This window comes from Atractosteus spatula, chromosome 27 (genome assembly GCF_055471065.1).
Source record: "Atractosteus spatula isolate fAtrSpa1 chromosome 27, fAtrSpa1.hap1, whole genome shotgun sequence".
NCBI classification, from domain to species: Eukaryota; Metazoa; Chordata; class Actinopteri; order Semionotiformes; family Lepisosteidae; genus Atractosteus; species Atractosteus spatula.
This window is the reverse complement of record NC_142732.1, coordinates 3,889,897-3,917,544: the sequence shown is the minus strand read 5'-3', so window position 1 is coordinate 3,917,544 and position 27,648 is coordinate 3,889,897. Positions and strand designations below refer to the sequence as shown.

Below are 27,648 nucleotides of genomic sequence, written 5' to 3'. Positions count from 1 at the left end.
ACCGGAGCAGTCCTGCTCCACAAACCAATATGAACGATGGTTTTTTAAAAAAACACTTCTAATATGAGGGGTGCATTCTTCTGTAAGAACCAGGTGGAGATTCAGAATGAAGTGACATAAGTTTTATTACATTTATGTAACATTTCAATATGTCGGGCTACGAGTTACAACAGGCACGTGCAAAAAATAAAAAAAATCAACATGCAGATCATGATGGTTGGAGCACATAACAGTGTTCTTCAATACGTTCACTTGATTGACATTAACTTCAGTACTTAATCAGACAGATCTCATTTAGATGCTTGACAGATATTATACATATCAGAAATAAGAAATAACCAATAGCCTTTACTCACATTTTCAGTTTCAGCTCTTTAACCCATAATATGCCATTCAAACATAGAGGCTTACATTTACAAAACATGTAATTACAAATTCACATGTTCATTTATGAGCAGAGCATCTCCCAATCTCTTTATGAATCCAACACTAATGGCAGCATGGCACCTGATGCATTTCACTACTGCCTTTGATGCGTTTTGGCATTAACAAGATACAGAGCCAATCAAGAGTAAAATACAGCATCAAAGTCAGAATTCAAAAGCAAAGTTAACCCAGTAGTGCCCAACACTAGTACTGCAGATCAAAAAGCAGCCCAGCAACAGGTGTTGGCATGCAGATGCTCCAGTTAAGCCAAAAATGTGTTCATTAAGGAATGAAAACCTGCAGACAGTGGCACCCCCGAGTTAACTGAACCAAGGGAACACCAGCAGCAAATCATGCAAATTCTGACGGCAGTCTGGTATTATGTTATTTTAAAAACATTTCACATTGAGGAGATCAAAAAAAAAAGCTTCAATTTCTAGCAAAACGATATCAAGACAGCGCAAAAAAAAAGATTTCTTGATTAGCTGCACAAAACTTCAGTTTTCTAAAATGTAACAATTTAGAGAACAAAATACATCAACTAAAAACACAAAACCCTCAAGCTCAAGCAGTTGATAGGTAAAGGCACACTATTTCCTTTAAACCAAGTCATCTTGAGAGAGAAACAGCTCCTTGTCTGCTCATAGCCCTCGGTTGTCTCACACATAAAGCTAAGGAATCAGCCGTCTGTTCGGAAAATTATTTTAAATAGGTAAAGGGCCCCTGGGGACACTGTGTACACTCAGGCTGCATCAGTTTAGCTGACAAGTTACAAAAAGGTGAAGTAACGTTTGTGACTCGCTGCCCCCTCAGCAGTCCCCCAGTTCTGTGTGCAGGGACCCACGTCTGAACATGAGTTTGTTCGTTTCTTTCCTCTCAGACTCTTACAGCCAGGTCAAAGCTTTTCACAGGCTATCCTCACCTGAGGTCCACGTTCACCAAGAAGGTACAGGAGAGTCCACGTGTGGGAGCAGCGCAGTGGAACAGGAAGAGGTATCTCGAAAACTCAGTCACTAGATTCTGTCATTGTGAAAACAGTACGTTCATAGCACTTCAGACAGAGGACTAAACAAAAAAAAGTCAAAGAATACACGCCACACATGGTCAAGGATGGAGCAGAAAGTGACTAACACTACTATACAGTATATATTACAGTCAAGTGGAAATGACTCCAATGGTAAAGAAATGGTCTGAAAGCAGTGTACGTCATTGAAAGAAAAAAACCATCAGGGCTGATTTCAGCTGCTTCGCCTGTGATGGGATTTTTTTTCAAGCCGATGTGAAACCTCAGCCAGGAAGAGTCCTGCCACATGGTCAGGCAAGGCTCAGACCGCACTCGACCCGGCCAGTCTCTAGCATCTGCTGGGCAGCTCGGATAGAGACTCGGTGACAATCTCAAAAGTGAAACTAACTCTAGGCGCTTAGTGGTTTGGGCTTTCCAGTGGTTGAAGTAGAAACATAAAAAAATAAAACTTTTTAAAAATATAAAACGTCTGACAGCAATATAACAAGACATCCTGTTGCCTACAATGTCACAACATGACAGGTGAATCCATAAAAACAAAAAGAAATACGACAACACAAACATTTACAAATGTATATACTATATGGCAATCCCACTAGATATATGATAAGATTGGTTTGATTGATTATATGATACAATCTGCTTATACCTTTGTGGCAGATAAATCACAGTACGAAAGCTGGACTAACAAACTATCAGTACTTTAATCCGACTAGCATTATTCACAGGCTGAGGCGCAACATGAGAAATATCGTAAAACAGGAAACGTAACAAAATGAACTCTTTTTTTCCAAATAAGCATCTATTATACCATTTATGTCAGTGGAAAAAAGCTGTAAACTACATCTAATTTATAATATTTAAACAATTAAGTAGAAAGATACACTCCTTTAAATTGTTAAAGCTTAGATGTTGTATACAGAAAGTTCTAGTACTTCAATCTGATTAGCTGTTCTGTATTAGTATAAAGAATGTGGAGAGCCTGACAGGATTCTGTCTTAAGCTCCGTTTAAGGCCTTTGATTTTTCCTTATATGGCTTTACATGTAAATTTATATAGAGATGTACACAAGCACACAAAAATACACACGGAGCTGCTTTTTGAATACCTGCATGCCAAGAAGTTTTGATTAAATTTATGGCGGTGTGGCTGAGTTTTAGAATTCAGACCTGCCTTCCTCTGGTGTCTGATGATTCCCGTTTTGAAAGTCTTTACTTAAACACTTAATATGCAAAGCCAACACGTACTTCAGGCCTATTAAATAATCGAATCCAACCGATTCCTGTTCTCTGCCATAGCAATGAATTGTTAGTTCCCAATTCAGTAATGGGTCCTAAGAGCCTTTAAAGAAAACATTCTTATAGTAAGATTCCTGTTTGTGGAAGAGACTGCACTGGCAATAAATAACCAATTATAAAATTAACAATACTTCATTAAAGCAAAAAATATTACAATCATGCTTTATTGCATGCTTAATTACTAAGAAGACTACAATTGTATAAATGCACTGCAACAGTGAAAAATGAAAGGTATTTCATTTTAACAAGACTGAATATGTTGTCTGGCATGAGTGTGATTGTTTTTGTGAACATTAGGTCTGTTAAAGAGAATTAAGAACAGTGGTGGCAGAAATGGATTAAATAATTCCATACTTTCAAAACATAAATGTACTTAAAAAATAAAAACATTCTAAAAGTAACGTGCTACAGAAAATGCAGATCATCTTTGAGCCATCAGCCCGATAAAATCCTTCACCACCCCTCCACATTTTGGACTACCCCTCAGTAGGCATAAATCCCTGCTTCTGCTCATATCCCTTCACTAAGATCGAAATCCAAATCCATCGAAGAATCTCCGGATTGTTCTACGCCCACTCCGAGTCTGCTGGCATCCAATAATCTTTGAAGTTGTTCATCAGCGAGAGATGTGGCTCGAGAATAATAACTGCTACTATCAGAACTTCCACAAGAATATGGCACCAATAAGCTGCCTGGATATAGTGATTAGAATGACTGTTCGTTACTAATCAGCGCAGGCTGTCAGAAATGAAGAAAATGCTGGCTGCCTACTCTCTGGAATGGAGGCTGACTGTGTACACTGTGCCATGGTTCTGATGCCTGACCTTTGCTCCACATCCTGAGTTGCAATGCAGTATTTATCCACCAGGTGGCACACAGGTCTCAAGGCAATGCTTAATCTCCCTGTGTAGGGTTACAGTAGGTCCTTCAAGTTTTTTTAATAGTAATAATGAGGGGCAGGAATTAGGCTGCCCGTTCCATCACCAGCACAAGACAAACTGGAGATACTTAATCATAATTACTATACCGAATTGCCAAATGAAGCTAAGTTTGATTACCTCAAGGGCAGGCTAAAATGAAAATGAGCACTGATTTTCTGGGGACCCAGCTTGGAAAAGTTATACAGCCTCTTTCATCAAGCTGGATTACTCAACAATGATACACTGGGTAAAACAACACAGGGAATCAATCAATCAATAGCCCAGACCTACAACATATACAATAGGCAACAGATGTGCTCCCCTGGAAATTCCCAAATGCTACCACAGATTATTCCGGCAACCATAATATGAATCCATGTTCACTGAGACATTGTCTTCATCTACACTCTCTGCTGTTGGGCAAAGTACAAATTTAAAAGCATGGATCTGTTCTTCTTTGCATCCACATACTGGATGATGAAGAGTTTCAGCACCTCACCTTCCACAGTCTAACTAGTGCAAACCTCTCATTGTGAACATCAAAACTACTTGGCATAGCACAGCGTTATGGTCATGTCTTCTGTTTGGGAACCCAACCAGTAGGAGTTTGTGTGGGCTACAGCTCGAGATCAAGGATACAAAAACGACTTTGATTAGACCAAATTCACCACAGCTCACTGTAGCAGTGACCCAGCCCATCAACTGCCCAACAACTACTGTGGTGCACAGATGAAATGACCATATAATCTCTGTTGCAAGTATTCTTCACAAATACCCATTTTCTTAAAACGGACACAGGCAGAGTGCTGGGAACCAATGGCTTTTTGTTTGGGAAATAAAAATTATACGTCTTAGAAAAAATGACTTTGGATCACTTTTTTAGAAATGCAGGTAAGAACGTTGGTGGCATACTTTAAATTGTTACATCTGACAAATCGGAGGCATGACCGGAGGGGGAGAAAGAAAGTATTCGATACAGCCCCTGTACTCATTACAGAACACAGGGCCTCCTTAACCTTAACAGCGGCAGAGACACGCTCAGCACAGAGGCCTTTCCAGCTCGAGGCCTGTTACTGTAAGGAAACAGAAGACTGACGAGTGAGGATATTCTGATACCCGCTTCATACAGCTTTTTAAAATTGGTCTTAAAACCCCATTAAACAATCTGAATTTAAGAAAAGTAAAGTTAAAAGGAGAAGTGTTTCATGCATACGTTCTGGTCCTATAAAATAAGGCACCAGAGGTTTGAAAAAAAAAATTCACTTGTCTGTAGAAAAGACTCAATTTTCAAGTGTTTTGAAGGCAGTCGATGTGAGAGAGTGCATATAACAGACATGTTTGAGGAGATACGAGGGCTCGGTTTTCATGCTTGTGGATTGGTTACTTTCTGGAGTAAGGGAATCTGTCAAACAAGAAGAAATACATGGTATTAAAGAGATGGTGAACATGTTGTTTCAGCAATCATTCAGAATTAGACCAGAACCTTATCAGCAACAGATCCATTACTGCTGAAGCAATACAGACTCAGAAGAGCCTCATTTCTGTACACGGGGCCTCGTTAACACATGCAGTGCTTGCTTCCTATTAATCCTGTTAATATTCCTATTTATAAATGAATAAGTACTAAAATTTCAGCACAGACAGAAACAAGCAGTAGACAGCTGAATCCATCCCTCCGTGAAGACTATCACAAATTCAATTAATGGCAATGCAAACAGTGTGTGTACACGTAGGGGGCTGTTGCGGTCAGCCCGTCGATGTTTTCTTACCTTGGTCAAGTCCACGCCCGTGAGCGCGTTGACCGAGACGGGGAGCTCCGCCAGCAGGCGGGTCACCTCTCCCGTCACTCGGCTGCCGTCTCCACTGAGGATGACTATCTCGTTCGTCTTGGCCAGGGGGGCAGCCACTTTTCCAGCGATCTAGACGGGAAGAGAGCCGGATTCCATGAACGAGATCCATGCCTGGTCTTGGAAGCATTTGCGGCAGCAGACCAACACCAGTGATACAGACACAACGATACTAATGTAGAACCTGATGGCGTATTTCCATGAACCTGCACCCCAATAGAGTGCAACAGACCAGTTAACCTAGTAGTGCCTGTGCTTGTAAGTACCAGCCTTCTGCAAGAGGTGCATTGGCTACCTTCATAATTATGGAACTAGGTACTACTATGTTTGTGTCTGCTCCATTCTGGCATTGTGGCATTGCTTACTTTTAATATACCAAGGAATAAACAAAAAAAAATATTAGGGTTGTAACAGAGGGTAAGTCAAGTATTAATGCTTTATCTAAAGGTATAAAACAGCATGCATCTTTTTTGCAAAGTGTGTACAAACACCGCCTCCAGCGCTGACTGCGACCTTACCTTAGGAAGTGCCTCCAGGACGAGGGCGGTCTTGGCAGCCTCTCCGTACTGCTGATAGGCTTCAGCCTTCAGCCTCATCTTCTCAGCCTCGGCTTTACCTATGGCCTCAATGGAGGCAGCTTCCGCCTCTCCTATCTTCCGGATCTTTTCTGCCTCGGCCTGAGCTGTGAGCACCCTTTTGATTCTGGCAAAGCAAAGGACAGTCGACGTCTGTGCACTGCTCTATGCAGCTCCGGTCGGAGAGGGCGCGTTTCTACACAGACATTCCACAGTCTGGATACTTCCAGCCGCGGCTCTGCGTATTCCAGGAGTGCCGCTAGCAGCATTCGTTCATCTACCCATCCATCCTCTAACTGCTTTATCCAATTCAGGGTTGCGGGGAAGCCAAAGCCTATCCCAGCAAGCAAAAGGCGGAAGATACCCGGGACTGGATTTCAGAGATACACCTTCCATGCATCTATCCATTCTTTAACCGTTTCGTCCAATACAGGGTCCCAGGAGAGCCAGAGCCTACCCAACAAGCAATGGCTGCAAGGCAGGGTACACCCTGGGTAGGACAACAGTCCATTACTGGACACACACTGACACGACCACACACACTCACACCAGGGCCAGTTTTCCTACCAGTAGGTCTTTGGACTGTGGGAGCAAGCTGGGCCCCCCCGAGGAGACCCACACAAACACAGGGAGACCATACAAACTCTGTGCAGGTGGCAACCCCAGGGGCCCTGCGCTGCAAGGCAGCAATGCTAACCGCTGCACCACCGTGCTGCCCAACGATATACCAATAGGTTTATAATAAAACAAAGATTTGAAATATGCAAGATAATTATCTGTGTGGTAATAGCAGTCTTACAGGATAGTCAACGTGGATTTAGAAAAAGTGCATCTCATTGAATTGATGCCTTTGAGCAAGCAACAGCAGCAATAGATAAGCTAAACACTTGTGCTTTAAAGAGTACGCACCACAAACTCTTAAATGGCTTATGATGACTATAAGAACCCAAGAGGGCAACATTCCGTTTTGAACCCCTTGAGCACTAGCAGTGAGGAACAGGAAAGAGCCCTACTCACTTCTGTCCTTCAGCCAGCTGCTGCATCTTGTAAGCCTCAGCCTCGGCCGGCCTCTTGACAGTGCCGATGAGCTCCTTGTCCATCCTGGCTACCTCCTTCTCCTCGATGGTGATCTGCTTCTTGCGCTGCACCACCTCGATCTCGATCTCCTCCTGCCGGATCTGCTGCTGCTCCTTGGCGGCCTGCAGCTCGTAGGCCAGCTGGGCCTCTGCTTTCTAACCCACATGGACAAGACAGGCGCCGTTATCCGGTGTGGGGTGCAGCAGCCAGGCATATTATAGCTCAAAACACAGAAGTATCAGCCCCCCCTCCAACCAATCAATCTCAAATGCTTAGACTAAAATCACATGGAGATGTGAACCACACTAAGAAACCGTATGTGTTAAGTTACACCAAGTGATCCTGTGCGCATGATATGGTATATGGAGTATATGGGTTTCCAGAGTATGGAGTAGCAAAAAAAACCTTCACACTACACACGTTTGCTGATGAGTCTCAAAGCTAAACCCACAAACCACAACCCCAGCACGGGTTTCACATACCTTTGTGTTGACTTCCTGGTTGAAAGCAGCTTTCTGCATTTCCAGTTCTCGCTTCGAATCGGCCATTTTAGTGTCAGCCTGGAACTTGATGTCCATCATCTCCTTCTTGCAATCGGCTTCCTATGGGGGACAACAGAACAGCAGTACTGGGACAAGAGCACATGCCAGTAGAATGAGCTAGAGGAATCAGGGAACACATGCAAAACAGGAAAATGAAAAAATCCCAAGATCTGCATCTTGGAATCATCTCCAGCCCAGGGTCACTTCAAAGCTCTTCAGTTTTCTTTGCTACTTTGCTGATATTGTAATAAAGATCATACATAGCACCATCCTGCAATTACTATTGTCTTAATAAGACTCATTATGACAGCAGGACCACTTATTATCCAAAAGACTCATTAGCAAAACACATGCCGTACAAGTGATACAGTTATCTGTAGCCAAGACTAAAATCCTGGTCTCTCACCCTTATTCCGGCATCCCTCTCAGCTTCCGCCACTCCGATGTCCGCGTCTCTCTGGACGGCAGCCGTCTGCGTCTTCCCCAGGGAGCTCAGGTACTCCACCTTGTCGTACACATCCTGCAGGAGACGCACATCACAACGTTTCACAGCTGCTCTTCACCACCACCACCACCACCACCACCACAGGGCTAAGAGTAGCGCCATCACAAGACAAATGTTACTGTAATCCAGAAGAAGCAGTATCTTCATTTTAGGGCCTTTATAAGTACTATGTAAAAAAGAGATCCTGTAGCTTAATGAACAGTGCATACACATGCATTTTTTGTTTGCATAGGGGAACAAAAAAATCAAATCATATTTTTGGATTCTGGAAACGATATAATATTTGTCTTTTTTTATTCAGGATTCTGCCATCAGAACCCACTTATTACTCCACCGTTCCAGAGGCTGCCGACGGACATCAGGCTGCAACGGATCCAAAACAGCCGTGCTGGATTCTGCATTGGCAACAACCTGAGCAAGTTAACCAAAGAGCTGTCGCCTTTTTTCAGGATTTCAACAGCCCACAACGTGCGAGGTTCAGGAGGCGCGGGCGGCCCCTGCGCTCTTCCCATCCGGCGCCGGACCCCCACCTTGATGGTAAAGCTGAGGATCTCGATGCCCATTCGCCCCACGTCGGGGGCTGCCACCTCCCGCACCAGCTTGGCAAACTGATCCCGGTCCTGGTAAATCTGCTCCACCGTCAGAGTACCTGGGCAGCGCAGGGCACAGACACGCCAAGCGTTACATTCGCTGCGTATTCTCGGAATAAGTGCAAAACCCGCTCTGTGGCCCTGAACAGAAGATCTAGTTCACTTTCCACTGGTTTTTAATTAAATATCTCTTTCTACCTGACGAGGCTAGATTGCCAAAATTCTTCAAAAGAAGCGAGGTGAAAAATGGAGAAAAGAACACCTGTATCACCCTCTCAACCACGAGGTAACGGTTTGTTAATCACGGCTTTAAGGCATCACCGTTTTGAAGGCGAAACATTCTCACACAAATGTAACACGCATGGCATCACAACATGACGGGCTGAGCGATCTGCACACTCCGCCGAGCAGGAAACCACTTACCCAAGATGGAACGCAAGTGGCCCTCCAAGGTCTGCAAAACAACGTTTTTAATTTCCTGGACAGATTTTCCCAGAAACTGCTCACAGGCTACTGCCAGCAGTTCGTTTTCTGTCATTATTTTCACCTGCAAAATGAGATAAACGACAGATCAGGGGACGAACGCAAGACCAGCACACATGCCTAATTCTGGGAATACACTTTGACAGCCTTCTAAAGGCAAAAGCACAAATTTTCAAGTCATTACAGTTTAAAGAGGATTTTTAAGGAACATTATTAAAATCGTAACTTCATAAACTGTAAAGTACCCAAGCAAGGTATAGAAATCTCTATACCCTGTGATTTATTACAGAGGCTATCATGACAAAATTCTAGAAGTGCACCTGAACCAAATTCTTAAACATCTTTACTCATAATTTGTAACCAGTTTTTGGTTTAACAAAATGCTGCTTTTTGATCCCTTCTATTTTTTAAAAAACTAAGATCTTATGTAGTACTGATATGCAAAAAACAATACAATAACAAGTACTAACAAAGGCATCTGTGCTTTTCTGCAATGTGGACACAAGCCATTCTCAAACAAAGTGTGGAGGGCTGTTTGGACTTGGTACCAGTTCTCCTGCTGAGCCAGACATGTAAATCATGTCTACAGTCTGCAGCCAACGCAAAAAAAAAAGCAATTTGTTCCATTGAGGCAAAAACATCAGACGTTTCTTGCCATCACAGGCTTCGGAACAGCCGTAACCAAAAAACAGGATTCAGGTAAAGAACACAGGCTATGGTACAGACAGACTGCGGCATGATGTAATGGCCTTGAAAGAACATTCTGAATAAATCCAAAGTAAATTAAAACAGAAGGGGATGGGAGCTGAAAAATGTTTCATAACCAAGTGCACACTCGAGATCCTTGATGCAGTTTAATGTCATCCAGAGCTGTATTGCATCAGCTGCAAATGGTACTTGGCAAGGGAACTTCTCTGCTAGCACCTGAAACATCTCTGGCAAATTATTCTACATTCAAGCCAGCATAACCGTGTTTTGGGGAAACAAACTAATGTTTTGTTGTGAATTTACAGGGCCTTTTTCTTTAATGGAATCACAGATTTTCATTTCATTACTGGCTATAAAAAAAGAAGCCTCACGCACACGTATGTATATTTGAAAGCCTGGGTTTAACTTTCCATGTCTCCAGTCCCAAACCATGCAGCCTGAGCAAGCCTCCATCAGTACAACCTGACACCCAAGTGTGGGGCGTGCCTTACAGAGCCCTGTACGATACCCACTCATTCACTGCAGGATTTTTGCACAGTGACTTGTGTGATCTCCTGTTGACTGTGCCCCCTGTGCTCAGGGCTGCGTCCAGCCAGTTCTATTGAAGAGTCCGGATCTGAACCTGGGATCTCCCCAGCAGTAGCAACTCATCCAAACCACCCCCACCTACACACACACAGCATGTGGGCCTCCCGAGATCTGACAAGCTTTGAAAAATTCTTCTTCTTTAAACAGACTGTTCCTTTAGGGTCAATGGAGCACTGTCTTTCTAGAAACATTGCACATGGTTGAATTATCATCAGCACAAGTCAACAGTCACTTTAACCCTCTATATCCTGAATTTGTTTTTGTTGTGAAATAAAAGTAAAAAGTACTCAGAAATTGCAGGAATGTTTTCATCATTGTACAACAATATATACAGGTATCAGGACTTAGAAATCCCAACAGGGCTTATAATGATCACATCCATGTGGAGTATTCTGATGTCATTAGGTTGTAAAATGCAAGGTGTGCATATATGGTTTCATTAGATGCAATTATCCATTTTATGCATGTCAATTATGAACAAGATGCATTCATATAAATACAATTCAGATACAAGCAATGACTTAAAATTCAATGAAAAAATAATTGTGGTGAAGTTCAAAAAGGCAGTTTTTTTTCCTTCCTGCACAGGAAAGCTTTGCCGTGTGTGTACCTTGAATGTGGGTTTAGTTTTTTTAGTGGCACACAATGCATATTGGACTCTTTGGCAAACTGTTAACTCTGGGGCTAGCGACACCAGTGTGGTCCTCATTTCTGTAGTCTAATATCACTGCTCACTCAAAACCACCCCTTTCTCCTGCTTCCAAGTGGCAAAAAGCCCAGATCCAGAGCTCAAAGACTTTTTCTACTGACGGGGCTTTCCTGACCTGACGGACCATAAACGGCAAAGAAAAGCAATACCCATTGAATGGAAAATGACTAATTTGGCACCCATCTACATCAAGGGGAACAGAACCAAACCAAGCAATTATAGTTATAATTTTGATTATATACCACCCAAGCATCTATCCATTCTTTAACCGTATTTTCTAATAACGGGTCACAGGTGAGCCAGAGCCAATCCCAACAAGCAATGGGCGCAAGGCAGGGTACACCCTGGATAGGACAACAGTCCATAACACCAAACAGACTGACACGTCCACACACAATCACGCCAGCGCATATTTTCGCAGAAGCCAATAAACCTACCAGTATGTACTGAGACTGCAGGAGGAAACTGGAGCACCCAAAGGAAACCCACACAGACAGCACACCAGAAACTGAACCCAGAACTCCTGCTCTGGGAGGCAGCAATGCTAACCACTCTGCCACCATGCTACCCAATAAGATCCCAACAGAGTTATAACGAACCAAAGATTTGAACCAAGCTAATTATATGTATGGTAACAGTATTCCTACAGGATAGTCAACATGGGTTTAGAAAAAGTAGATCTTACTGAAGTGAGTTCTTTGAGTAAGCAACAGCAGCAATAGATAAACACAGAGTAAATGACATGGTAAATGTATATTTTTAGAAGGCCTTTAATAAAGTTTCACATAATCTAATTGTTAAACTGAAGGCTGAAAGCATCCAAGGCAATGCCTACAATCTTTTGAGATCTTCTTAATGGATAGAAAGCAAGAGCACAGCAGAGATAATGAATGGATGCTCAATTCGGGTCATGTCATTAGCGCAGAACCACAGAGATCTGCATTAAAAACCAGTGGTTGTCTTAATTTATACTGATGACAGTCTGCCGGTAGAGTCAGTAGGTTTCTCTCAATTTCGTTCTCCACTTCTGCAAAAAGACTTCGATAAAAGTCAGGACTGGGCAAACACTCGGCAGATGCCAGATAACGTTCACAAGAGCAAAGTGGCAAGTACAGGTAGCACCAACAAAACGTCAAATATAAGCAGGGATGCTTCAGAGCAACTCATGGACAAAAACGTGTTTATACTGACCAATTTCCTATCCAAGACCTTGCTTTCCTAGGATATAGGATCCTAGGATCCTATATATATCCTAGGATATAGAATTAAACCGTGTAATTTAAATTAAACTATGTCATGTTAATGGGGTTTTTCATTTTTGAGAATATAGTTCATTACAAAATAACCTTGCTGCTCTCGAATAGGTCCAGAGAAAACCCGTCAGGTAGTAGCTTAAAGAAATGCCCTACACTGACAGGCTGGAAGAACTGAATCTCTTTAGATTTGAACAGAGAAGACTACGAAGGGATTCAAAGGCATTCAACATGTCAACCCACTGGAGTTCAGAATCAGTGAACAAGTGGAAAGTACATTAAAAACTGGAAACAGGATCTTCTTTAAAAAAAAAAGCAGCTTCTGGGAGTATGGATCAAGCTATCCAGCCATGTTGCTGAAGCCAATGCCCTGGCTTCTTTAAAGAATCTGGATGAGATCACAGGATCAACAGGCGGCTAGAATAAATCCAAACAGCCTACTCTTGGTAGGAACTTTTTTTAGATTCTTGAACAGGTTGGCCAAAGCCTGCAATGGGAATTATCCGTTGTTCTCTGATCTGGAACAGTTTCCACAATCAAGTGGGCGACAAACTCCTACTTAGTGGCAGGCACTGTGTTCCAGCCCCAGTGGAACCGTGCTTAAGTTCTTTAGTTTCGGGTAGTGTAAGCAAAGAGCGTGCAAAAAAAAAAGTGAGTCAGCTATGCAATGAGCCGTAAAGGTACAGCATGAGAGGCTGAGTGCTGGTCTGGAAGACGTCAAGAGCGACGGACAACTGGTTGCTTTTTGAGAACAACAAAGTGCAATAATCAATATATACAGTATTACTGAGGTCTAAGCCACATCTCACACAGCACGATTTGCATACTCAGCAAGGAAATGTGTCACGGACACTGCATGAACATTACCAGAATAATGGCGGCAGCAAAGTGAAGCCTATCGGAGAAGCACGGGGTGCTTGTTGGGATGACACCCTGGATGGGACACGAGTCCATCACAATGCATCTGTATGCAAACTCTCACATGTTCATAGACACTAATCAATCTAACCATGAACCTTTGGAAGACAATGTAGGCTGGGATCAAACCCGGCAAGCAATTTCTAATTGCTATTTCCCCATGTCACTAATAATTAGTAACACTAATTGCTATGCCTCCATTCCACCCTGTTTTAAGACCCAAGTCTTGACAGGAAAAAGGTCAATAGCATAACATTCCTTCCAAGATTAGTCATTTTCCTTTAAGATTACTGAGGCATTATCCTCTCCACTTGTGATGAGTAAAGAGAACGGATTTCACATGGGAACAGAAGAACGCTCTTTTCCACTAACCTTTCACAATGATCTGCTTACAGCAGGCTTCTGTGTAACGAAAACTAATCTTATAAGTCTCATCTTTGTGAGAGACCGCCGTGTCTGAGCCTAGGGTGCGGCTGGTCCGCAGTCGATATCTGTAGACAGTAAAAGTCATGTCTCGGATGACTCAAATGAATCAAGCCTTATTACGTGGGTTTCAGAAAATGGGAGCTAAATGATCTGTTACAGGAAAAGAATCCCTTAACTGATGCCAAGAAAAAGCTATTTAGCTCAAAACCCATAACAGAATTTACAGGTTTACAGGATGAAAAATCCCTGTGCTTTTTTGCTGTTGCTTTTCTGACATTACTTTAGACATAATAAAACTGTTGTCTTGTTTATGCATGTTCAAGGTACTTCTGAGCAGCAGCATTTTAATAAAGCAACCAGCTTTAATTAAGCACCACACATCAGTGATGAAGCTGTCTTAAATTAGCAATAACGACACCTGACCAATTCCATATTGAAAATGATGACTTTTACTAATGTTGATGCTGTCAGCAGCGGGGTGTGTCTGAAAAACAGGAGCTTGGTTTCAAGGAAACAGCGTGATGGCTTTCTGTGGCAATATAGTGTTGACCAGTCAGCGATAAGTTACTGATCATACAAATGTGTCAAGTGCTTGTGGCATCCAGTCCTAATCAGGGACAAGATCCTGCGATTCCCTGCAGTTCTATTGCAGCAGATGACAACAAATGATGCCCACATTTATTCCAGAGGATACCAAGCAAAGCAATGATTCCAGTGAAGGAATTTCTGGAATTCTGTGATGCTGCAGTTGGCAAACGATCACTCCGGCCATAACTGGCATTGTTACACTGGCAGGCAAATGTGTCAACACCGGAAAATCGGCTCCGCAAATCTCAGATCAGCATGAAACGCTGCCCAGCAACACATCCTCTGGGGACATATGAAAGTGTCCAGTGAAGACAGCACATTACAGCTCCACACAATATCAGTGCTGCATTCAATCTGCTTGGGTTGGACTAACCATATGGGCCACAGATGTGAGCACCCCTGTTAATTGATCACCGTTATAATGTCCTTTCAACCCGGCAGTCTCTCACAGACCATCCCCCATGTCTCGGGAGGTCTTCCACATCGTCAAAACTGAAACATTAAACCGGCTCCTCACTTGGCTGTCTTTACATCCTCAAATACATGGCAACAAAAAAAAATAATCAAGAAACAGCTGCACATGGCTGCACGACGATGTGCACACGAGGGAACATGCTACAGACACATGGGGCATGCAAGTCCGTCAAGGAGCGCATTCTCTGCCAAACAGCCGAGGACAACCCTGCACAGGGGCTCCTCTGAGCAAACTGGACAGAAAATCAGTGGTGGCGAATTAGAGCTGGTGAGTGCAGGAGGACAGATTTCAGGTTACAAGCCATCTCACTCGTGTGTAATTCTTGTTTTTAGGGCAGGCACAAAAACTCTGATTCTCTAATGTTACTGTTTAATAATGCCTTCTACTTACCAGATTATGAGGAGAAATGATACAGACAGCATATGGGTTCTGCATTTCAGGAATCACCATAAATAGATTCCTTCATTTTTAGATTACACTGTATATTAAGAAATATTCTAAGTGTCTGAGGTATGAATCTTTAGCATGATTTATAAGAGTATAATAAAATGCCAGTATATTTCTATTTAAGTTCCTGTTATACGAATGCAATGAAAGTGGATGATAAAAGTTATGATGTTGCTGTTTAAATTCTAAGTAAGTGGGGGGATTGCAATGGGCTCTGCATCAATAAGCAGATGGTCTGGTATCATTTGCAGTGCATGGCTTGTAGGTGCTCATCACTTGAGGCATAATGATTTGGGACAGTCATACTGCAAAAACACAGAACATACCTACATTGCTTAAAAAAAAAAGTCAAACATTAAAAGAGCCAAAAAAGGCACCTACCTTCTGCTTGGGCTGAGCAAGGCAGTACACCTGTTTATGTTCTGCTTCAATTTTTTTGTCACATTCCAAGGCTGGGTCATTACAGGTAAGCAACCAATTGTAGCTTCCATTTAAGATTACAATTCCCCAACATATTTTATGGTTATTGGTACAGGGAGCTTCACACTTAACTTCCAAATGCACACGTTTTCTACTCTGTTGATGCTAAAGGCTTATTTTGTTAATGCTCGGCATAATGTAACCGAGGAGCTATCTGTGCAACAATCCTGCTGAGAAATGAAGACAATTGCTAGGTTGCTGAATTCAGCTCCGGATCCAGAGTGAAGCAGAACCTAAGTGGGTGGATTCTTTCCCAACTTCCAAGAACTTTGCTTCTCTAATTGGCACACTGTAAACCTTTGCGGACAGGCACAACCAGAGAACTGGCAACACACAACAGCAGCACGGAGAAGCACATCAGGATGCAGTAAAACGTTTCAAGGCTTCTTCAACAAAAACATTTCTTTTTCCAGTCTGGAGTACAGCTCCCGCAACACACAACAATATTCTGCACAGAAGGACCACGATATTATTAAAGGTCAATGATTCTCAGCAAAAATTGTGTTCGTTCTATTCAATAAAAAGCCCTACTGTCTAACTCACTGCAGGCATTTCCCAAATCGTTCTCGCACTCAAAAACTAGCATTTAAAAAAAAAAATCAGCAATGACAAAAGGGGCACATGGTTTAGATTCTAATGAAAAGCTCTCCTGCCATTCAGAAAAAAAACAGGTACTGCCATCTAGACTCTGAAGATGGAGGCTTCTAAAGCAAGGGTAAAGAAGGAGATAAGATAACTGCAGAGCAGATACCATGTTAAGACCATTTGGGATTTTCATTAAACTTTTGGGAGAATTATTGACCTTCTGCCACACAACGTCCACTGACTACTTCAGCTTCTATGGAAGCTGGCAAGAGGCTGGGCCTGAGGTAGCTGAAAAAGGCATTCCCAGAATGTGTGCATTTACCTGTGCCACACCAGTGACAGTAATAGCTACACCCTCGGCAGTCTCTACATCCTCACACTTGGGCTGCAGGGTCATTATCTCAAGGGTAATCCTGTGGAAAACGTAAAACATTTGCATCTTCCAAATAAAGCCAGAAGGAAAGAGAAAAACTTGCACTCCAAAGCCTTGGAGCCCAGTGCACTGTCAATGAGGAGGATGTCTTGCCACACCGACTCCATCTTCAACTCGCCTCAATCCGCAGGTTTGTAGCCCAGAAGCTTAAGCATCACCGACGCTGATGCATCTATAAACGATTCCCTTAGATGCCTTGCTATAAAATAAGTTGCCAATCAAGGCGCAATCCCTTTTGGTCTATTTTTAAGCATACATTACCACCTGCATTGCCAAAGCACATGGGGGGGTGATCAAGGCAGGAGTTGCAAAGCTCAAAAGCTGAAAAGACATTAGTGGCACCTTCCCAGCTGCAAAGGGGAGAGTATGGAAGAAAAAAAAAAAGCAGAAACAGTTAGCATCTTTCTCTTTCTTTGGTTCATTACCTGAGCGACCCCTGTCACATCCAAGGGGACACCCTCCGACGTTTCGATATTCTCGCAGCGACAGAGGATGGTCATAACCTCCAGAGTCACTCTATGCAGCAGGAAGTAGAATGAGGAAGCAGGACAGCAAATACACAGAGCCGTTATCAGAGACATTGAATGGGTTAGTTTCCAGTAAAAGGAACCAAAAAGCACCGGGAGAGATGCACCTCAGGTTCGAGCTATACTGCACTCAAGGTCTTTCGAACTGGCTGTCTCTTCCTGCACCAACAGACACGGAGAGTCCAGTCCTAGTTAAGAATTAATCTGCGGCTGCACGGGCAACATATTCACCCGTGAGGTTCCTGCAACTTGAAAGTTGCAAGGAAATATGCTCTATGGGGAGAAAAGAACTTTATACTTGCTCTACAGCAAGATTAGCAGATATCCTGAAAAGTTCAAGCAATCTCAATCTATCCTTTAAGCCTCACTAAAGATTTTCCTTTGAGTTCTGGTGTGGACTGCTAGGAGTCATGCAGAAACGAGCAGTTCAGGTGACTCAAATCACACCGCTGTTGCACACCAGTGATCTCACAAATCAAACCTGACAGTCTCTTTTCTATTCAGAGCTTGACCAGAGTTTCTCTTCAGTCAAACAGTTTGAAAGCAAGCTGCCTTTCCTTTTTTGAACTAAGGAAATGCTGTATACACTGTATGCCATTTCCTTGCTGTTAATCCCAAACTGGCTGCTGTCTATGCTACAAATATCTTAAACATTTGGGATCATCTTAAATTCCTAAAAATAACAATCCTGTTGTTACTGTAAACAGCAAATCAGATGAAAAACCAATTTCCTCACTGGGCCACATGGTTTGTCCTTTTACTGTAAACTGACCTCAAAGCAACGTAATTAGCCGCCAAAGAATTTTAGTTTGCATTTTTTTTTATTTGCGTTCAACTCTGAAGTTTTAAATTAAACATTTCCATTTTCAAAGCATCGTAACTGTTAACTCTGAGTGGGCATCGCTTAAATATTTAATATTCTATCTAACCTGTGTGATCTTTATTAAACATTCCTGATGTGAAAGACCGGAATTATTTTAATGGAACTGTTATTGAACAATTTTCTTCAGTAGATAATTGGCTGATGAAATTGAATATGCAAAAACAAACGCACAGGTCAGCCTTGTGAGTGGGTTTATTTATTGATTTCTTCTTTGTCTAACAGTGATTTAAATCGGGGAGACTTGAGAATATTGCAAGGATATTCCAATCATTTTAATTAGTTTCTGAAGGCAGTCTCTGCACTAGTATTATTCTCTTTGTACTGAGAGACAGCTTGACCTCACTCTTCAGACAATGGCCCCTCTGATTCAGGTGGAAGACGCACGATGAACAAAAAAAGAATCTCCATGCACAATGGCTGTTTTTTTAAACATATAATGACTCTTAGATTAAACTGCCTTTCCTAGGAGGTATTCTAATGCCAGAATAATTTAGGCGACAGCCTAAGAAGCTATAGTCATCCTTGCTGTTGTGGGCTTATTGCATTAGTGAACTGTGACATTAATGTACGACAGCCACAGTCAGACTGTAATGCGATTATACGGCCTATTATCAGAAGAGAAAAATACCCTTCGGAACCAGAGTTGTCAAACTGGCAAATCTCTTGGAGTAGTCTTTGGTGGCCAAGCAGTTACTAACACAGTGGTTAGTTCCAAGCAAACAAAGGGATGGCTCAAAGCATTAATGCCACGGATTCTCAATCTTTGATGACAAATTCCAAGGTTGATTTTCATTTGATCACAAATCCCTCAGTAGAGCAATATTAATGAATGGCACATGAGGTCGGAATTGAAAAACAACGCTAACACTTTAAACCATCATCCATTGCCATATCATCGCAGGCTCACTTACATGGATAAACTATTACCCATTGCCATGTCACCACAGGCTTTGCATGGTTGTGCCTGTTCTCTCGATATGTTTTTTTTTGTCCCCTAAGAGGAGAAATGTATTTCAAGAATATCCCAGTCCAAAACCTAAAGTATCCCAGAAAGAAAATAACATTTAAAAATGCTAAGTGAACATGGGGCCTACAAATCAGCATAATTATTCTTTTATCTTCAGATATGTCACATATAGTGTAAACCGTCAAGGCTCTCCCTAACAAATCATTTCTTCCCACTTCACTTCAGGAACAAGAACCCGGACTGACTGCACATCCTTGCCAACTTAACAGGATCTCCCAGTCCCTTGGTGCAATGCTTCCATTTTGTTTTTACAAAATTTAACTTTTTATTCTGAAGTGCACTGACACAAAAGCATTTTCATTCCCTCTTTAAATTGGGATTTCTGATTAGAGACCCCAGTGGCACGAACCTTTTAAGCCATCCGTCTACAGCTGACTCTGGGTCTACTTGCCAAGTGATCTAAGTTAAGAAGACGAGAGCGTGACAGTTCCCTCTGCCCCCAGGAGAGGCGCTGTGATCGCAGACTGCGCGAGGCGACAGTAATATGTTAGCATGACACCCGGCAAGCAGAGCGCATTAGTATTGCAAAGAGTTGAAAGGAAAAAAGTGTTTAGTTTCTAAAGGAATAACTGATTCACGATACCAGTGCACATATAATAGACCTCAAACCAATAAATGTGCTACATGAAAATGAAGGTTATTTTATATATTGGATTTCAAATAACTTCAAAAAAGTAAATATTCATGTACAGGCAGAAATATTCCTCAAGTACCTTTTCCCTTTGTGGGATAATTAAATATTGGCACCACTAAACACTAAATGATAGTGACCAGGGGATTCAAATATCAATTACCAATAAAATCAAATCAAAAAGTGCACAGTTGCTATGAGCAGGTGATAGTGCCTTCATTTAATGCCTGACATGCATTGATGCCGTTTTCCTTTAGTGTCATGAGCGGTTTTAGAAATTCTCTAAAGAATTTGTTGTGTTTTTTTTTTATTTACCACAGCCTACTGTTGTACTTCACTGCTACATTTATTATGAAATGTTGTTAATTCAAAACCTACGGGTGTGTCAATTTCTAAAGGAATTGATGTTTGGAGGCTCTAGAATTCTTGGTCATTCAAAGCTCATTTTAGCTTTAACCTCTCTCTCATACAAATAAAAGGAAATGCGCAAACCTTCACAAGATGGCAATTTTCTGCTTTTTTGCAAACTAAATGGTTCTACACTTGTGTGTCTCCGTTCCGGATTTTCTTCTTAATTTGCATTTTTTTAAGTTAAAAAAAGATACAAAGGCAGGCTTAAGAAATAACCTTTACTAATGAAGATGGCAAATTAGGAGAACAGGACTGTTCTAAAGCTGATATTCAAGGTGTGCTAATTGATATATAAAGGTCTAATTCTTCAGTCCTGGGGGGTGGGATCTTACCTTTGTGTGTCTGAAACAAACCACCAGGCCCAAGCCCAGCCCCCCACCATATACGTCTTCTCATCTGAGCCACAGCAGCCACCTGAAGAGGAAACAGAAGGGAGAAAGATATAAAAAGAGCCCAGATAAAGTTGGAAAGGCTTTCAAATCCAGTTTCACCTCTGTCATATTCACGAGCACTCAATGCCTGCGCTGGGTCCAGGACACCAGGACTGTCTGTCTCCACTTCATTCAGCGCCCTCCCCTTCGCTCCTGCCTCTGTGACTGTCACAGCTACAGCTCGGAGCCAAAGTCAGAGTCACCGGGGTCTATCAGCTACAAGAGGTGCAATCAGACCACATCCAAGTTCAGATCAAACAGCAGAGGAACATGCTGTGCGCCGGCTGGGCCATTCACACACTGCACTGAGAATGCCAACACGAAAGCTATGTGCTAATCATCTGTGAATGAGACGTGTCCCTTTATTAATACAATGTTGAAGGCATGCACCCTGGTGTGGGTGTGTGTCTGTGTCTGTGTGCACAGCGTTGGAGTGGCATCCCGCCCACAGTGTATCCTGCCTTGTTGCTTGCGGGGACCCCATATAGGATAAAGTGGTGAGAAAATGCATAGGTGGATGGATAGCGACGTGGTGCTTTTGTCTTCTCATACAAGTGTGTGAATTCTCCATTTAAAATAATCTGCTAAAATATGGTCAAAATATCTCTTTCTAAACATGAAAGAAACACATTAAAACACATGGCATTTACCAAGATGACTGCAATAAGGCTGGTATTTAAGAATAAAGGCAGGGCTGTGACAATTCTGCACACCTCAAACACGAAGGGGCTCAGTACATGACTAACATTACACTTGTAACTTGGCCACTGTTTGTATGTGCAATATTATTTTTCTCAAGCCGTGACAACATGAAAGACAACTACCTCCCACACCTGCGTCAACAATAAAAGGTCAGTTTCCAAAACTCCAGAAGTTACGGATCATGCTCAGACATGAAGACATGCACCCCGATTTAACAGAGGTCAATGCAAATGTGCAAAACCTTTGAAAACGGCTTAGAGCTACAGACCAAGCAGGTATACTTTGAAGGCTCTGGGCATTCCCAGAATAGCAGTAAACTCCTAGTTGAAGAGTCTTGATTTATGTATCCCATTGTGCTGCTGTGATTTAGAGATACTGGGCTGGGCACCATGAATGTCTGCACTATTGTGCAGACTGAAATGATCTGGCACAACTGTATATAGATTAAATTACAGGAAGTGGTCTTTATGGTTGGCTGTACATGGCACAGTACAGCACAGTAAATCAGCTGTCATTTCACCATCCCAACTCTGCATCGTTTACTATAGCACATCAGGTACCGGAAAAAAAATAACCACCTTCTGCACAACCACATTTGCTCGAGCTGGAATAAAATTGGTCTACAAGAAAATGCAGCACAAAAACTAGGTCACGAACAACATATAAATAGGGCACAAATCTGAATACAACCACAGGTTTCACGTTTCATCACAATCCAGAATGCCTGTGGGTGCACGACGGGAGAGGCATTAAGCCTGCAAGAGGAGATCGCTGCATTTCACACAGTTGGCAAAGCAGGAGTTTTACAACGGCTAGTGTCAACCAGCTGACAGGTGTATCGCCACACAGCAAACAGGCTAGTCTCAAAAAAAGAAGGACTCCTCTAACCCGCCCACCTCTGAGCCTCTCTTCTCTTCAGCACCGCACAGGCGGCACACACTCCCCTGCACTCACAGCTGCAGGGCCCCGGGCGGCCACTGGGGGCGCTGTGTTGAGCCCAGAGATACTGCCCCACACTCACAGCTACACACGCCCTGCAAGCCCTCGGGCGGCCACTGGGGGCGCTGTGTTGAGCCCAGAGACTGCCCCACACTCACAGCTACACACGCCTGCAAGCCCCCAGGCGGCCACTGGGAATGTGTTGAGCCCAGAGGGCCCAGGCGGATTATCCCACCCAGTCCTGGTGAGGAAGTAACAGTCACAGTAGGCTAGTAACATAACCCAAGCTACACCCTATGACCACAGAGCACACAACCTGCAAACAAAAACAGCAGGGTCCTCAAAAAAAGGTGAGTTTTTATTACTCAAGCCTTTGCCTTAATAACCAAATTTCAGCTAGACTACAACATCATTTGTGCTCTTTCAGTAAAGAAGATCTCCAGGATCTCCGGTTCCCCAAACATGCTGCTATAAAATGGGAGCTCTGACACACTGGACTCCACAGACTGCGAAACACTGACTAGGTTTGACTGTAACACTGCGGTCTTCCTCCCCCATCATTCGCATTCAGGGTTCATTTCCTTCTGGATACCCAGACACTCTCCTGTTGTCAGGCATGACAGAGACAACAATCCCAGTAAAACCATAAAACCCCTCTCCTGGAAAGGTATCCGTGCACAGAGCCCTGGAGATCAGCTCTAAATGCTCCCTGTGAAGCTAAACCCATTCCGCTTCACACTTGCCTGCTGTCATCTGTGCAAACCCTCCTCAGGTGTCGTGTCTGTTCATTCTAGAAAGGCAAAAACCTCATCAGAGGTGCATCCCACTTCAGGCTGTCACGGTATTTTTGGCTGTTTACGCAGCAGTGCCTTCAGGGTCCAGCTCAAGCAAGGTACTTGAACATGACAAATGAAAGCCTTCACTGCTGGCAGGAAAGCGAGATCTCCCATCCCAGGTCAGCCCCGCATTAGGATTAATTCCTCTGATGGAGGGAATCACTGAGTGAGGCAGACTGCGCAGAACAGCCACTGATGATAATCTGCTGCTGGCACAGGAAGTGCCAGGACAACGAGCGCTGGGAGATAGTCCTGCCCCTGGAGAAGTGTGACAATCTAACAGGAACAACAGGCAGAGTGCAATGGCCAACACTGCATGGACACATCTGGCAGCCAAATATCACAGGGGTTCTCTCCAACTGCTAATCCTGCAGATTAAGGATCCAAACCCCCTATAGTTATATTAAAGAGGTACAGTAGCAGAGCAAATTTTGTTGCCTAGTTCCGTTGATCAAATACTGGGCAAGGTCATAAGGGACCTTTATAACGGGCCAGATCTGCAACACTTTTGTAGTCTTTAAGGAGAAGCAAATGTAACAAACTACATTTCCCATAAAGCTGTGGGGGGGGATATAAAATGGTTTCATGGGGTCATCTCAGGATTTCAATGAGACGCATGATAGTTCTCTGGACATGAACAAGTGACTCATGTAGTATATGCAACACAAATATAGTTATTTAACCGATAGAAGGGTGTACATTTTTTACTTTTTAAAAAACATACATGTTAGCATTAATTGTTTTGAACTCTGTCAAAGATGCTAAGATTAACAGCTACACTATTCTGAATAAATTACCTTGATTAACACTCCTCAGGTGTGTGGTCCTTTCTCATGTTAGAGCCCGGCCGTGGAGATCAGCGTCCTTAACTGTCACATGTCCTACACTGACTTTCCAGACCCATGTAAAATATTTCATTCATTAAACACAGGCCTCAGTGAGGCCGCCATGACCCCAACCCAGATGGAATTCCAGGCATCTACAGACTGAAGTGGGAAGCTAAAAAAAGCTGCTTCCTGCACAGTGCCATCAACCCCAGCAACGCTGTTCAGGCTGGAGGAACTTGTGTGTAACAAAGAAGACGGAGGAAAGCCAGACCCACACCCCAAACCCACACACTCAACAAGAAGAGAGATTTTCATCCCTCTAATGTGGAGCTGTCCAGTGTCAGCTTAAACACATGAAGCCCCCACTGCAAAAAAAAAACCCGAACCTTTCGATTTCACTCAGCTGAAGCCCGACAAGTGCATTCGCTCCTGGAAAACTGGCTGAAGGGCCACACTACATCATAGTAAAAAAAAAAAAGCCCGTGACTTACAAAATTCTGACGTAGGCTGTTTTTTTTTTCTACAGGAAATAAACCACTTTTATCCATATCAAACACAGCCACACAGAAAGATCTGCAAGCTGTCAGATTCTTTTCCAATTGGTCCATCATGCACCAATATAGAGAAAACTTACTGCTCTAGTTTGTTAACTAAAGAGGTTCGTGTGTCTTGAGTCACTCTGGCGAAACAAGTCTGGGAACAGAATCATTGCGTCAGAGGTTCAAGGACCTGCTGAATTTTTTGAATGGTTTTGCCTTTTCCCTTCTTGTAAGTATTCTAAAAGAGAAGCACAGATGTGTCCAAGTGTTTCATGCCTGTTATGCAAACCGCAGTATGCAGAAGTGCCATGTGCCAGGAAACTAGTTCATTCCAAACCACGTGAATCTTTCACAAAGAGGAAACCGGGCTTTAAAAATGGAGATTGGCACTTTTTGAAGACCTGTTAAGTACAAGCCAAACACAAGATAGTGGGACCTAATCGTTTTCGTTATTTAAAAGGTATTTTACTAAATGTCTACAGCAGGCATGTTGATAAGCTTCAAGTATGGAAAACGCCCATGACCATTTCAGTACATACTGATGCTCCTAAATGAAAAATGCTCCACCTCCCAAATCCATTCTTATATGTACACACAGGTAAGGGAAGGAAAAGGCACAGATTGTTGTGGAAATAAACTCAGATGAGAAGTACCAGCAAAGACGTGTGTGCTCTGATTATTCAAAATAAACAGGCTGTGGACCCTGTAGATGGATTGAGCCCACAATGCTGACGTGATCCTTGCTGCATCAGGATTGAGCCAGAAGTGAAGTGGATTGAGCCAGCATAAGGAACTTTCACAATAACGGCTCGTGGAATTTGAAGAAACTGTAGCGTGTCTGGCCTCTACGCCAGTATTATCCACCCTTCTCTTACAGGAACAACTTACCACCGGGTGGTAACTCCCCACAATCTTGAGCCAACTGCATTTCAGCTATTTCATTCGAATTCTTCACCCTGTCTAGGCCATTGTGTCGATATATTTTTTTTTAGGCCAGAACAACAGGCCACCTCCAAACCCACTTCCTGCAGAAATATTTTCCTTGACAGGCCTCCTGCACCAGACAACTCCAGGCCAGGCAAGGCCAGGTTTCTGCAATGAGTCTGGGCTTCAAGGCTGCTCCTGCTGAGCTGCATTCACGCTGAAAAGGTGATACAGGGAAAAAAGGCCAACGTGCAGGTAATCCTTGCACATAGCGAAAGACTTTTGTAAACTCTAGAGCTGACTTACCACTCAGTCTCCTGATGTCTAAGTTCACGGCAGACTCACAGCAGAGGAAAAGGGGTTTCTGAAGCCTTCGACTGTGCAGTTGCACGAATCACAGAAACTGCAGAACTGTGGCTATGGGTGTACTTAAGCTTTATATTAAGATCGCTGTACTGCTCAAACTAAAGCGTATTTTGCTTTAGATAATGAAAAATGTTGCAATGGGACAAGTCACAGCAGAATACAGCCAATGTTAACTCTTAAGACTTCGTAAAAAAGCAGGAACAGAAAATGTCAAAGAATCGCAAGCAGTGGTTTCAATGAGCAGAAGACAGAAGACCTCACCTACTGCAGGACACCGAGCCCGCCCCCTGGAGTCGCCTGTTTTCGCTGTACACAAAAACAACACACGCCCTCCGTCCTCCGATGGAGGGCGATACCCCCACCTCGCAATCAACAGTCAGGACAGATCTGAACGGCCACTAACCGGACAAGAGCTACGAAACAGAATCCAGGGACTTTAAACCGTACTACAGTCTCGCCAGAGCCGAATAATACCATGTTTACCGAGTAAGAGGAGCTGCGACACCTCACCGACGCGTTAGTCCTGCTCGAGTCACGTGCTGCCCATTCACGACCGATTCCCTCTGTATTACACACTAAATACATCCACATTGAGCACATAAATACATCCACATTTACATTTAAAGTGCTGAACTTTATTTCTGTGAAAACAAAAACATAACATACGCAATAATCAAGGGGCTTTGCATTGTTTCGATGTCTTCCACGAATCTAATAATCAGAAATAATTACACCGTTACCATAGGTACAAATCCAGCTCCGTTTTATCTACTTTTAAAAAAAATAGGTTTCTTTAAACTTCTGTTCACAGCAGATGCACACTCGGTGTTCTCACTAAACTCGGCATTTGCGTTCGTACGCTCGGAAAAGCATTTAGCGTGTTTCCACGTATTATTTTTAAAGCCTATTGCTCAATCGAAGCGTTCGCAGGAAATAAGCGAGTCTACTTTTAAACATGCACACCAGATTCAAAATAAATCCAGATTAGTGCCGTACAACCCACCCCTTGCCGTCCACCCATAGCCCCCCAAACCAGGTTATGGTGATTCTCGCAGGATGCACTTTTTAAAGCATTTGGGGAGGAGGAAAAAGAAACAGCTGTAACTCCATAAAAAAAAACACCCGTTACTCACCTGAAACGACCAAAGCTTCATTGGGACCGACCGTATGGCAATTTCCCATTGTATACAACTGCTGGATTGATTTATTTTTTGTTTTAAATGACGGATTTCTCTTCTCTCTCGGTCCTGCGAGCCGAGCCCAGCTTCTACTACGACCGCCGCCAATAAACACGGCGAGCTCGAGCCTCTCCGCCTCCGCCCCAGTGACGTCACGCTCGGCAGCCCCGCAGCGCGCCCGAGTGCATCATGGGATTGTGGTTCCCGTAACAGAGGGGCGGGGCGAGTCGGGCTCTGCCGAATGATTCCCAAGAAAAGCGCACCGAAGCCCACAGACTCTTCTGCTCTTGTTTTTTTGTTCGTCTTTTTTTTTTTTGTCTTCGAACAGACGGCACCAAGAAAAAAATGTATGCATGTTGTAACTGCAAGACAGCACCTGTATATTAGGCCAGTTCATAGAGGGTAAAGGTCTGATCGATCGCTAATCGATTTGAGGAAATCGATTGCTAACACCCATCTGAAAAAAAAATCTAAAGTGCAGAAAAAAAGGTAAAGAACATTCCCGCTGTACAAATACCCTTCACGTCCAT

The 27,648-nt window shown here is 43.1% G+C and overlaps 1 protein-coding gene across 2 annotated transcripts; it reads right to left on the bottom strand.

Moving 5' to 3' along the window:
- Positions 1-107: 107 nt before the first annotated feature.
- On the bottom strand, positions 108-27,229 carry LOC148814197 (flotillin-2a). Of its 2 annotated transcripts, XM_088906576.1 has the most exons (11): positions 27,074-27,229; positions 20,709-20,790; positions 16,787-16,877; positions 9,228-9,351; positions 8,745-8,863; positions 8,116-8,229; positions 7,650-7,769; positions 7,108-7,322; positions 6,034-6,217; positions 5,438-5,587; positions 108-5,070 (listed from the first exon to the last, which is right to left on the bottom strand). In XM_088906576.1, exons 1-11 carry the CDS (start codon positions 27,120-27,122, stop codon positions 5,032-5,034), a joined length of 1,287 nt encoding a protein of 428 aa, XP_088762702.1. In that variant the 5' UTR covers positions 27,123-27,229; the 3' UTR covers positions 108-5,031. The 2 variants fall into 2 exon arrangements, with proteins under 2 accessions (XP_088762702.1, XP_088762701.1); XM_088906575.1 differs by lacking the exons at positions 16,787-16,877; positions 20,709-20,790; positions 27,074-27,229 and adding an exon at positions 17,323-20,659.
- Between the last annotated feature and the right edge of the window lie 419 nt (positions 27,230-27,648).